At 46.4% G+C, this 12,152-nt stretch overlaps 1 protein-coding gene across 2 annotated transcripts in view; it reads right to left on the bottom strand.

Moving 5' to 3' along the window:
• LOC116887057 (sodium/glucose cotransporter 1-like) overlaps positions 1 to 12,152 on the bottom strand; it is a 55,133-nt gene that overhangs the window by 30,704 nt on the left and 12,277 nt on the right. For both annotated transcript variants that reach the window (XM_032888548.1, XM_032888546.1), the window contains exons 2-4: positions 9,531 to 9,635; positions 8,301 to 8,360; positions 1,370 to 1,474 (exon numbers count right to left, since the gene is read on the bottom strand). In XM_032888548.1, coding sequence (XP_032744439.1) covers positions 1,370 to 1,474; positions 8,301 to 8,360; positions 9,531 to 9,635 — 270 coding nt within the window. The remainder of the gene's footprint in view (positions 1 to 1,369; positions 1,475 to 8,300; positions 8,361 to 9,530; positions 9,636 to 12,152) is intronic.

Here is a 12,152-nt window from a genome sequence, read left to right on the forward strand (position 1 = left end):
TGTGTGTGGTGTGAGCATTTGTTCCAGAAAACACCTTTTGCATTATCTTTCTAATAATTGTCGGTACCAGGGGTGTGTGTGTGTGTGTGTGTGTAAAAATACACAAAGCAAATGAAGGGACATGAGGGGCAGGGCCCTCAAAGAGGCCACCAGGCCAAGCCTTCAGATGGGCTCTTTAAGAAAGACAATTCTCAGACACGGCCCCTGGAGGCAGCGTGGGCCTCGGACATCAACAGACTTTTAGTTCTCTGTACTTTTAGATGACTGCCAAATTCACTTGAACCCATATAGTTAACAAGCTCCAGGGTTGACAAACTTTTTGTACAAGACCACGTGATAAATATTGTAGGTTTTGAGGGCTGTACACCACACTGCCTCTAGTTTTTACAACCCTTTGAATTAGGTGTGCGAATCAGTCTTACACCCAAGGGCTGCACAAAGCAGCCATTCGTCGGATTGGCCTGCTAACCCAGTTTGTCAGCTGCTGGCTGAGCTGACACTGAACTTGGGTCGCCTACGTCAGGTATAAAATGGGCACAGATGGGGCTGGAGAAATTGTTCAATGGTTAAGAGCCCTGACTGCTCTTCCAGAGGTATTGAATTCAACCTGCACCCCCCCACACAAACACACACACACACACACAACCACATGGTGGCTCATAACCATCTGTAATGGGATCTGAGGCCCTCTTCTGGCACGCAAGTGTACATGCAGATAGAGCACTCATATACGTAAAATAAATACATCTTTAAAAAAAAATTAAATCGGTCCCCAGCTCTGAAAAAAAAGAACCAAAAAAAAAAAAAATTAAAAATGGGCAGAGAATCATCCAAGGATTCATTCCCCCAAATGGCTACTAAGGCCCCACAATGCCATAGACACTCTGCCGTATTCAGAAGACGAGGACTGGCGAAGCTTAGCCTCTGTCCTCACTGAGATTGTGTTAAGTAAAGACAATGTGGTAAATGTCGCTCTTTTGGTTAGTGGAAACCATCTGTTCGGCGTGTGCAAAACCAGGCTCAGGAGGCAGGGCAGTAACACCCCAGAAAAGGTCCCTGACCTCAGGTCACTCGAATGGAAATGGAGAAGACATTTAACAAGCAAAGACACCAATAACTTACTTCCACACGCTGGCACTGTGCTCATTATGGAGAAGATGACAGAGACTCGGAGTGGAGGCAAGGAGGTGCATCCCCGGATGGTCTCTCCACAGTTCTGCTTAGGTGACGCTCCCTCCCCGTCATTCCGCAGAGGAGGGAGGTCACCTCTGTGGAGAGGCATTCCAAGGACTTGCCCAGTGGGTCCCTTCTCCGTGCGTGCGTGCGTGCGTGCGTGCGTGCGTGCGTGCGTGCGCGCTTGAGGACTCACCGAGATCCTGCTGAGGATATAGACGATTAAGAAGACGAAAGAAAAGAACAGCTGGATCCGGACGCTGCCGAACCTCTTCTTCAGGTATTCTGGTAACGTCACCACCTGCAAAGGCAACAGAGCAAGTCACTGTCGAAGGGTGAGAAGGGTGAGCGGTCAGAGGCAGGTCGCGGGCTGGCCTTGGCTCACAGCGTTTATGTCACAGAGATGCTGCCAGACGGTGGAGGCAGCTCGGGTGTACAAGATGGGCTCGCTGCCTTTGGCGCCAGTCTAGGTATGAACAAGAAGGGAGGAGAGAGGAGAGACAGCATAGCTTTGTACTGTCCGGTTTTGTGTGTCAACCTGATAACAGACTGAACTCATAAGGGAGGGAGGAGCCTCCGTTGAGGAAATGACTCCATGAGGTCCAGCTGTAAGGCATTTTCTCAATTAGTGATCAAGCGGGGAGGGCCCAACCCTTTGTGGGTGGTGCCATCCCTGAACTAGTGGTCCTGGGTTCTATAAGAAAGCGGGCTGAACAAGCCACGGGGGAGCAAGCCAGTAAGCAGCGCCCCTCCATGGCCTCTGCATCAGCTCCTGCCTCCATGTTCCTGCCCTGTGTGAGTTCCTATCCTGACTTCCTTCGATGATGAACAGCAATGTGGGAGTGTAAGCTGAATCAACCCTCTCCTCCCCAACTTGCTTCTTGGTCGTGATGTTTGTGCAGGAATAGATTGTGGAAAGAAACCCGGCTAGTTGAAAACGTGCAATAATGATAAATTACCCATAACAGAACAAAAGGGAGTGCTTTGTCACGCTTAGCTGGTGGGAGGTAGAACCGTGACAATGCAGGCAGTCCTCAGTTGCCTCTGTGTGAACACTCAGGTCAGATGGTGTCCCTTACATCATCCTGGGTGTGTGACCCACAAGCACAGGGGCCATGTCCTCAGTGATCACAATGCCACTTGACCTCAACAGCTCCTAGCTCAAGAGAAGTGAATCAGGAAGAGGATATTGCCTCTCTTTGCCCTGGCTAGTTTCTGTGCTCTTGTCTACCTTGTCTATTGTGAGCTCCAACTCAAACTCCACCTGTGTGGTGGTTTGAATACGCTTGGCCCAGGGAGTGGCACAATTCGGAGGTGTGGCCTTGGTGGAGGAAGTGTGTCACTTTGGGGGTGGTCTTTGAGACCCTTCTCCTAGCTGCCTGGAAGTCAGTCTTCTTCTGGTCACCTTTGGAACGAGATGTAGAACTCTCAGCCCCTTCTACACCATGCCTGCCTGGATGCTGCCATGCTTCCTGCCTTGGTGATAATGGACTGAATCTCTGAACCTGTAAGCCAGCCCCAATTAAATGTTGTCCTTTTAAGAGTTGTCTTGGTCATGGTGTCTCCTCACGGCAATGAAACCCTAACTAAGTCAACCAGCTTCAAAAGGTCTCATCTGAGGTCCTCACAGGGCCTGGAGATCTTTGTCTAAGCTGGCGTAGGCTTCATTCTCTTAGCCTTTCTTTGACCCTGTGTCATACTCTGCCACATGACAATCATTCTCCCAGCAAGGTTCCAAAAATCCTCATGCTGTTTCTAAGTTGATTTCTTGGGCTCCCATAACAAGAGAGAACGGTTTAGGGCAGTGGTCCTCAACCTTCCTAATGCTGAGACCCTTTAATACAGTTCCTCATGTTGTGGTGACCCCCCCAACCATGAAATTATTTTCGTTGCTACCTCATAACTGTAATTTTTCCGCTGTTATGAATCGTAATGGAAATGTCTGTGTTTTCCAGTGGTCTTAGGTGACCCCTGTGAAAGGGTCATTTGACACACACACACACACACACACACACACACACACACACACCTGCCAAGGGTTGTGACCCACAGGTTGAGAAGCGCTGGCTTAGGTGGCTTAAACAACAGGTTAACTGTTGTCCCTCATGCTGTGTGGAGCTACAGTGATCTGGTATTGCCACAGGCATATGTCACAGCCGGCACTTCAGCTTGTCTTTTAGCCATCCCAGTGTACTCTGCAGACACTTTATGAAGTTTTGGCATCTTTAAAAGTGATCTTTCCAATACCCTTGGGAGGGAATAGGGAGGCAAAGTGTAGAACAGAGGCTGAAGGAACACCCATTCAGAGCCTGCCCCACATGTGGCCCATACATATATAGCCACCAAACCAGACAAGATGGATGAAGCAAAGAAGTGCAGGCCGACAGGAACCGGATGTAGATCTCTCCTGAGAGACACAGCCAGAATACAGCAAATACATAGGCGAATGCCATCATTAAACCACTGAACTGAGAACGGGACCCCCGTTGAAGATCAGAGAAAGGACTGAAAGAGCTTGAAGGGGCTTGAAAACCCATATGTACAACAATGCCAACCAACCAGAGCTTCCAGGGACTAAGCCACTACCCAAAGACTATACATGGACTGACCCTGGACTCTGACCTCATAGGTAGCAATGAATAGCCTAGTAAGAGCACCAGTGGAAGGGGAAGCCCTTGGTCCTGCTAAGACTGAACCCCCCAGTGAACGTGATTGTTGGGGGAGGGCAGTAATGGGGGGAGGATGGGGAGGGGAACACCCATATAGAAGGGGAGGGGGAGTGGTTAGGGGATGCTGGCCTGGAAACCGAAAAAGGTAATAACAATTGAATTGTAAATAAGAAATACCCAATTTAATAAGGATGGGGGGGGGAGTGATCTTTGCAGTGGCTGGAGAGATGGCTCAGTGGTAGAGAACACCCATTGTCCTTACCGAGGACTTGGGTCTGGTTCTCGTCACCAACATGGTATAGCTCACAGCCATCTGTGAATCAAGTTCCAGGGAGTCCAACGCCTTTTTCTAGCCTCTCTGGGCACCAGGCATGCATACAGTATACCTACATCCAGGCAAAACACTCAAACGCATACAACAACAACAACAACAAAATCTGAATAAAAAATGGTTTTTAAATCTTTCTGGTTGGGAAGAAGCTGGCCTCCTCCAGGGCCGAGTTAGAGCACTCGTTGGACAGTAAGTTAACTAGGGTAGAGCCTGGCTCCTCCACCCATCCTGTGCCCCCTGGAGACAACCGTCCCCTGCTGTATTCCTCTGAAGAGCAGGTACTACACAACCAGAAACAGGAACCTCATGATGTTCCTCGAGTCAGGCAATTCAAACCTGTTTACTCTTCTGTGCCTTGTCTTTCCCAACCAAGGCCTAATCCATACCTCATTCCTGTCTGCCCCCGATGACTCCGTTTCTTTTCCCAGTGGTTCCTTGTGGTAGACTGTCTCTGGGCCCCTCCTATCTCTGGGACCCGTGGGCTATCTCTATCTCTGAATGGGCTAGAGAGATGGCTCAGTGGTTAAGAGCATTGTCTGCTCTTCCAGAGGTCCTGAGTTCAAATCCCAGCAACCACTTGGTGGCTCACAACCATCTGTAAAGAGATCCGATGCCCTCTTCTGGTGTGTCTGAAGACAGCTACAGTGTACTTATATATAATGAATAAAAAAAAAAAAAAAAGTTTAAAAAAAAAAAAAAGAGAGAGTTAAGGAAATGGGGAAATCTCATGTTGGCAACCTGAGAGCATGTCTGAAAGCTCTAGAACAAAAAGAAGGAATAACAAAGGAGTAGTCAGCAAGAAATAATCAAACTCGGGGGTTAAACCAATAAAATTGAATTTTTTTTTAAATACAAAGAATCGAAATAACGAAGAGTTAGTTCTCTACGAAAAATTAATAAGAGTGGCAAACGCTTAGCCAAGTTAACTAAAAGATGTAAAGAGAAAAACTGATAAAATTACAGACGCGGACCACAGACACTGGGGGAATCCAGAGAATCGTAAAGACATAATTTAGAAATCCGTACTCCATCTAACTGGAAAAACCTAAAAGAAATGAATATATTTATATATCCCTATATATATTCATATATCTGGCTTATCAACGTTAAATCAGGATCAGGTAAACGACTTAAACAGACTCCAAACCCCTAGTGAAATAAAACCAGTCATGAAAAGTCTCCCAACGCAGTGGGCCCTGTGCCTGGTTGCCAGTGAGTCAGCCCTGAGGGTATGAGAGTGGGACAGCTGACCTTGCCTCCGGCCAATGGCAGCATTGGGTAGCCTAGCTGGTGCCGGCTGAAGGGCTCGCCCTAGTGATCCAGATGCGGAGAGCCCAGCAGGCTGACCAGCTCAGCTGTCACAGATCCAGGACTTTGAGTTCGCCCACCCTGAAATCTACATCATCTGGGACTTGTTGGAGCGTGGGAAAGGGCCGGTCCCGCTGATCTAGAGCTGCAGGATCTCCAAGATACCCGGCAACAATAGATAACCCGGAGGAGTTCCGGTGAGGATCCAGTACTGATGGTGCCAGAGACCTCTGAGGTAGCCACGCAGGGAGGTGGAACTGCTGTCAGGAGCTAGTATTGTGATCTGAGGAGAACCAGGCAGCAGTCAGAAAAAAGCCCCAGTGAGTTTAGCTCAGAGAGGCAAAGCCGTGCAGGTCCTGGTTCCTGAGGGCCTCTTGCCACTCTTTCCTGTTGGTTTTTTTTTTTTTTTTTTTTTTTTTGTCCGGAGCTGAGGACCGAACACAGGGCCTTGCGCTTGCTAGGCAAGCGCTCTACCACTGAGCTAAATCCCCAACCCCCTCTTGCCACTCTTATATGCTTGTTGCTGACTTGGTCACCCTGTTTTTTTACCTTGTAAGAATATCCTACGGGTGGTTTCTAATTCCCCACTAGACAATAAAATCACAATGCGTGGCTATTTCCCAAAAGGCATTGCCATTCAGATAGATTCACGATTTAGCTGAAGACTTCGTAGAAAGAAAAAAAAAGTAAAGATATGTACGGTTTCAAAAATTAGGTTAAGGTGCTTTTTTATGATTAATTAAATCAAGTCAGGGAGTTTTGCCAGGTGCTTTGTAGCAGAAAACGTAGGGCATAAACGTGTTCTTAGTTATTAAACAAAAGCTCTGCTATGGTCGGAGAGCAAGAACAAAGTGGGCCTGTTGTAAAGGGCTTCGAGTTTCATCTGCAGGAGACAGGCTAGTGATCAAAGACAGTAACTGAGTTTCAGTCGCCACTGTTAAGAGCAGTATGCAGACTTAGGATAGATTCTTTTTCTGTCGTCCCAAAGAAAGTTAAAGATCTCGGACCTAAGGTTCTCTAGCTAACTATACATTTGCTGTACTGTGAAGACAATATAAAAATAGGTAGGTGGTAAACGCGTTAGATGAAGAATTGTGTTGAGTTAGAATAACATGATGTCTATCTCCTTTCTTGCGACTGCAAACTGCTACCCCTCAGTATAAGAGAAAGCGGTAGTTGAAAGCATCTGGCTTGGTCGAATCCTGTCACTCTGTAATAGAAAAACCATTCTGCTAAGATGTAGATGTCTGGTGGGAAGGAAACACAGGATAAGCTAAGTAGCCGGGCGTGGGATTCAGAATAACTTGCTTTTAAGAATATGAAACTTGGGGTTGGGGATTTAGCCAAGTGGGAGAGCGTTTGCCAAGCAAGGGCAAGGCCCTGGGTTCGGTCCTCAGCCCCAAAAAAAAAAAAAAGAACCAAAAAAAAAAAAAAAAGAATGTGAAATTGCAATCGTTATGTGTAATCGAAACTCGTGATTGAGAAGTGATTGGAATGTGGGGTTTTTTTTCCCTGCATGAGAGATTTCATCTAGGTATATAAGGACTAAGGGAAAAACTAAAGGGGTTGGAGCCTTGCTTCATTCACCGCGCGTGTGTGTGTGTGTGTGTGTGTGTGTGTGTATGTGTGCCCACTTTACACCACCCTACATCTCCTCCCTGGACAGCTGAACTCACTGACAGAGCTGACCTCTGACAGACCTTATACCAGATCAATGACTCACTGCAATGAACATTTTGCAAGGGAAGACGCGATTGGCTCCGGGTGTTTCCCCTTTCCAGCACAGCAATGTCTGCATTATAACCACCTTTTTATTACCATAACCAATACCGTAGGTATTTATTTTGGTTCATGATCCATGGCCAGTTGGACAATTTGCTTTGGCCCTGTGGTAGCACCATAGCAAGAGAGTGTAGTAGAGGAAGCTATTCACTTCCGTGGACAGAATTTTAAAAGGGAGGATTGGATTGGGGCCCTAACATCCCATCCAAGGTCAATGACTAGAAGACTCCCCACCCTGCATCTCTAAAGCTTTTTTTTTTTTCTTTTCTTTTTCTCAGAGCTGGGGACCGAACCCAGGGCCTTGCGCTTGCTAGGCAAGCACTCTACCACTGAGCTAACTCCCCAGCCCCATCTCTGAAGCTTTTACCACCTCCCAGTAGCATCATGGTATGGAGACTAAACCTTTAATAGGCCTCTAAAGGATACTTACCTAAATCACAACAATGTGTTTATCCCTGAATTGATAGAATATGGTTTTGTTGATGCTTTCTAATGAATGTCAACATTTAGTCAAGACAACGCCTTCACTAGTCTTACACCTTTGACTTTAGAACAAGTATGTCAAGTTTCTCACAGAGCCCCGCTTGCCTCTTGTGTGGAATTTTATCCTGTGAATCAGCCAGATGGAAAGAAATAGCATTTTCGGGCGCTAAGTCTTCTAGTCACTAACACTTCTAGTCCTTATTTTTATAATGTCTTGAGATATTTTCCTTAAAAGATGAGTTCCTGAGTAAACAGATAGTTGTGCCTGTCGACCCAAGGTATCTGCAGATTTAGGGCAGTGTGTCCCAGGATCAAAAGACTGACCAAGGGTTGGGGATTTAGCTCAGTGGTAGAGCGCTTGCCTAGGAAGCGCAAGGCCCTGGGTTCGGTCCCCAGCTCAAAAAAAAAAAAAAAAAAAAAAAAGAACCAAAAAAAAAAAAAAAAAAGACTGACCAAGTGTAATGTGTCCTTCATGACGTTCATGGACCGCACATGCAATATTTATGTTTTTAAAAAAAATATCGTAAACTATAGAGTAACTACGTTGAACTTACCTCAGCCTTGCTGTAGATAGGAACGAATATCCAGCCAAGCACGAAGAGCATAAATACAGTCTAAAACCAAGAGAACGCAGAAGAATTAAGTCAGGGGCCCGTGTGGGTCAAGCTCTTAGGAGAGACGCACGTTCTGCTCCTGTGTGCCTCAGACCTGATGAGATGTCACTAACGGGCACTTACAAATACAAATCCAGGGGGCTGGAGAGATGGCTCAGTGGTTAGAGCACTGGCTGCTCTTCCAGAGGTCCTGAGTTCAATTCCCAGCAACCACATGGTGACTCACAGCCATCCGTAATGGGATCCGATGTCCTCTTCTGGTGTGTGTCTGAACACAGTGACAGTGTATTCATATAAATAAAAATAAACCTTAAAAAAAAAATACAAACCCAAACACAGACCTTTCAACACTAAAACACCTAGCTTTCAGGCACATTACTCTTGAAAGTGTATTAACTTAGGGAGTTCCTTTCCAAGTTACCTTTTAGCATGTTGTTTTCCTACTCCTGGATAAGAATTACAGTGTCTTATGAATCAATTTAAAAATAGCCTAGACAAAGAAAAGAACCTAGATACGGTGAAACACATGTAATCCCATCACCCAGGAGACAGCGGCAGGAGGACGGCCACAGGTTTGAGCAGGGAATTAATGTCTTCTGCTAACTCATCTATGTAGTGAGTTCCAGGCCAGCCAGGACCACATAGTAAGGCGTTCTCTCAAAGAAATAGAAGAAAGAGAGGGAAAAGCAGGGGGAGGAGGAGGAAGAAGGGGAGAGGGAAAGGAAGAGGAGAGGAGAGGGGAGGAAAGAAAAAGGTAAAGAGGAGAGAGAAAGAGACAAGGTGGGAAAGAAAAGACATTTTATTAAGTTTGGACTCTGTAGAAGTATTCTTTAGGGCTGGAGAGATGGCTCAGTGGTTAGAGCCCCGACTGCTCTTCCAGAGGTCCTGAGTTCAAATCCCAGCAACCACATGGTGGCTCACAACCATCTGTAAAGAGATCCGATGCCCTCCACTGGTGTATCTGAAGACAGCTGCAGTGGACTCATAAATGTAAAATAAATATATAAATCTTAAGAAGAGAAAAAGGAACACCAAAGACTTGACTCCCTTAATCTATACTGTCCAAGGCATCTTCAACAGTCGCTGGAGGCTAAACAGCAGGTTTTCACGTTTACGAGTCATTTGCGCAATGCCCAAGTAGAGATAAGTTAGTAAGAAGATACTACTCACATTCCATTCGAAGGCCCCAACAGCAATTCCGGAAGCTGCGCCTATGCCAGCCAGGCCCATGAAGTGGCCACTGCCAACATTTGAAGAATAGATGGAAAGGCCCATCTGAAAACCAGAAGACGACTGCGTGTCAGAGCCATTATCGAGCGTGTGGCTCAGCCGTAGAGCACCTGCCAAGCCCACGCAAAGCCCCGGTTCCAACCCATAAAACCTGACCTCCCAGCACTTGGGAGGTGGGAGCAAGAGGATCAGAAAGACGTTCAAGGTCATAAGTTCAAAGTCATCCTCAGCCACATAGTGGGTTTGGCCACAGAAATTCTGCCCTGGGGAGAACCCCTCTGGAGAAAAGGGAAAGTTGGTGGAGTTGTGGGTCTGTCTGTCTGTCTGTCTGTTTGAGTATATCACTTACCTCTTTACTTTGAGACAAGGCCTCAGCTATCCCAGGATGTCCCCAACCTCACTATAGTGCTGGTCTCTTTCCCTCAGCTCACGGGTACCGACCATCCCACTAATAAAACACTCCTACCCCAATGGGTGCTGGTCTGTTGTTAACCGCAGCTGACTCTTCAGTCCTAGCTAACCAGATTACCACAGATTCTTGGTCAAGGCATCCCACACATGGCCCAAAAGAATCCCTGAGGGACCCCCAAACTTCGTTCTGAGACCTCACAAGCCAGGCCACTGTCTGTCTTTATCTCTTTGAGGCTCCCACAAGACTAACCATTAATCTCTGAGTTTGTATGTTACATACTGTATATGACATATATGTCCCTTTAATATGCAATATGTGTACTATATACTGTGTATGACATATAGTATACTGTATGTCATATAAACTATATTACATAGCATATATTATGGTATATAATATATCATTTATATATTGTGTTATTCTATAATATATTGTTACATATTACATGTTATAGTGTGTCATATCTTATATGTGAAATACCATATACTATACATGCAGTATATGTAGTAGTGCCTCCAATATGTATGTATGTATGTATGTATACAAACAAAGGCCTGGGGGAAGTTCTATTTACCCAGAAACCCCAGAAAGCAGATGAATGTTGCCCATATTTTGCTTTTCTGACATTTCCTACAAGAACCTACCTTTTCCCTTCCCCTAGTAAGACCATTCCAATGTGTGTTAAATGGCTTCAGATCACTGACTGAAAAACTTGGCCAAAACAAGCAAACAAAAGAATAAATCAATACAAGGGTTGGGGATTTGGCTCAGTGGTAGAGCGCTTGCTTAGCAAGCGCAAGGCCCTGGGTTCGATCCCCAGCTCCGGAAAAAAAAAAAAAAAAAGACTAAATCAATATGGTTTAATGGGTCCAGTTGTACCCCAGAGCAGCAGGAGCAGAGCCCTGTCTGTGGCCACCCTGCTCATAGTGCTTGGCAAAGGGAAGGTTATACAGGTATGACTCATATGGGTTTTGGGGCTGGCTGATCAAGCATGGTGTTTCCTAGAGTTAAACAGATAAGAAATTCTAAAGTCAGGGCTGGAGAGATGGCTCAGTGGTTAAGAGCACTGGTTGTTCTTCCAGAGGTCCTGAGTTCAAATCCCAGCAACCACATGGTGGCTTGCAACCATCTGTAATGGGATCTGATGCCCTCTTCTGCTGTGTCTGAAGAGAGCGACAGTGTACTCACATACATTAAATAAATAAATAAAAAGAAATCCTAAAACAAATAAAAGAGAGGAATAAAAGAGAGGCTATATTGGATCACAACAGCAGGGGATCAAGTCCATCAACCAATTCCCAGACTTGATTCAGTTCACTGATCCACAAGTCTCTTTAAGGAGGAAACATGTTCCAATACCCAAGTGTTTGACTATCAGCCTTTCTGCCACCCTTCCCCGGAGGAATATACAGTTTTCTATTAGGATAACTATACCACAGGGACATGAAAACAATTAGACTTTCCAGAGTCTATTGGTGTAGAGGGCCGCAATAACATTCGCCACCACTAGATGGCCCTGGCTTTCACTGCACCCCACGTGGAAGGCCAGGATAGCCTCCGCCATTACAAGATGGCGCCAGCCTTCGCCACGCCAGCAGACTTCCTTTCAGGAAGTTAACTGTGTGCGCATGTGCAAGAGTGCCTTCGTGCCAGGTCTTTGCCCACTCCGGGGCGTGCCTATGAGATCATGGGTAAGCAACCAATCAGGCGTGGACACGCCACATTAGGGTGTATATAAGCAGCGCCATTCTGGGGCTCGCTCTCTCCTCTTCAAGATGTAATAAACGCTTTGCTGCAGAAGGATCCTGGTGTCCGCGCGTCGTTCTTGCTGGCGAGACGTTGGGCGCGCGACATTTGGTGCCGAAACCCGGGACAAATGCCACACCATCGCCGGCGCCGAGGAGAGCCTCCGCTCGCGGAGAGGGTCCAGAACTGCAGGTCGAGAGGTAAGCTCTGAGAGGCATGTTTGGTCTTGATACAGCATGTCAGAAACAGAGTGGGATGAAAGATTAAAGAGCTCAAAGAGAAAAGGTGCACATAAGAAAAAAGGCCCTTCCAAGGACTTTAGATCCGAGGAAGCGAGAGATAGGGAAAGGGCGCCCGGGAGAGAAACAGGAAAGGAGGAGAAAGCCCGAAAAGGAAAAGCCTTT

This window comes from Rattus rattus, chromosome 18 (assembly GCF_011064425.1).
Source record: "Rattus rattus isolate New Zealand chromosome 18, Rrattus_CSIRO_v1, whole genome shotgun sequence".
In the NCBI taxonomy this organism is placed as follows: Eukaryota; Metazoa; Chordata; class Mammalia; order Rodentia; family Muridae; genus Rattus; species Rattus rattus.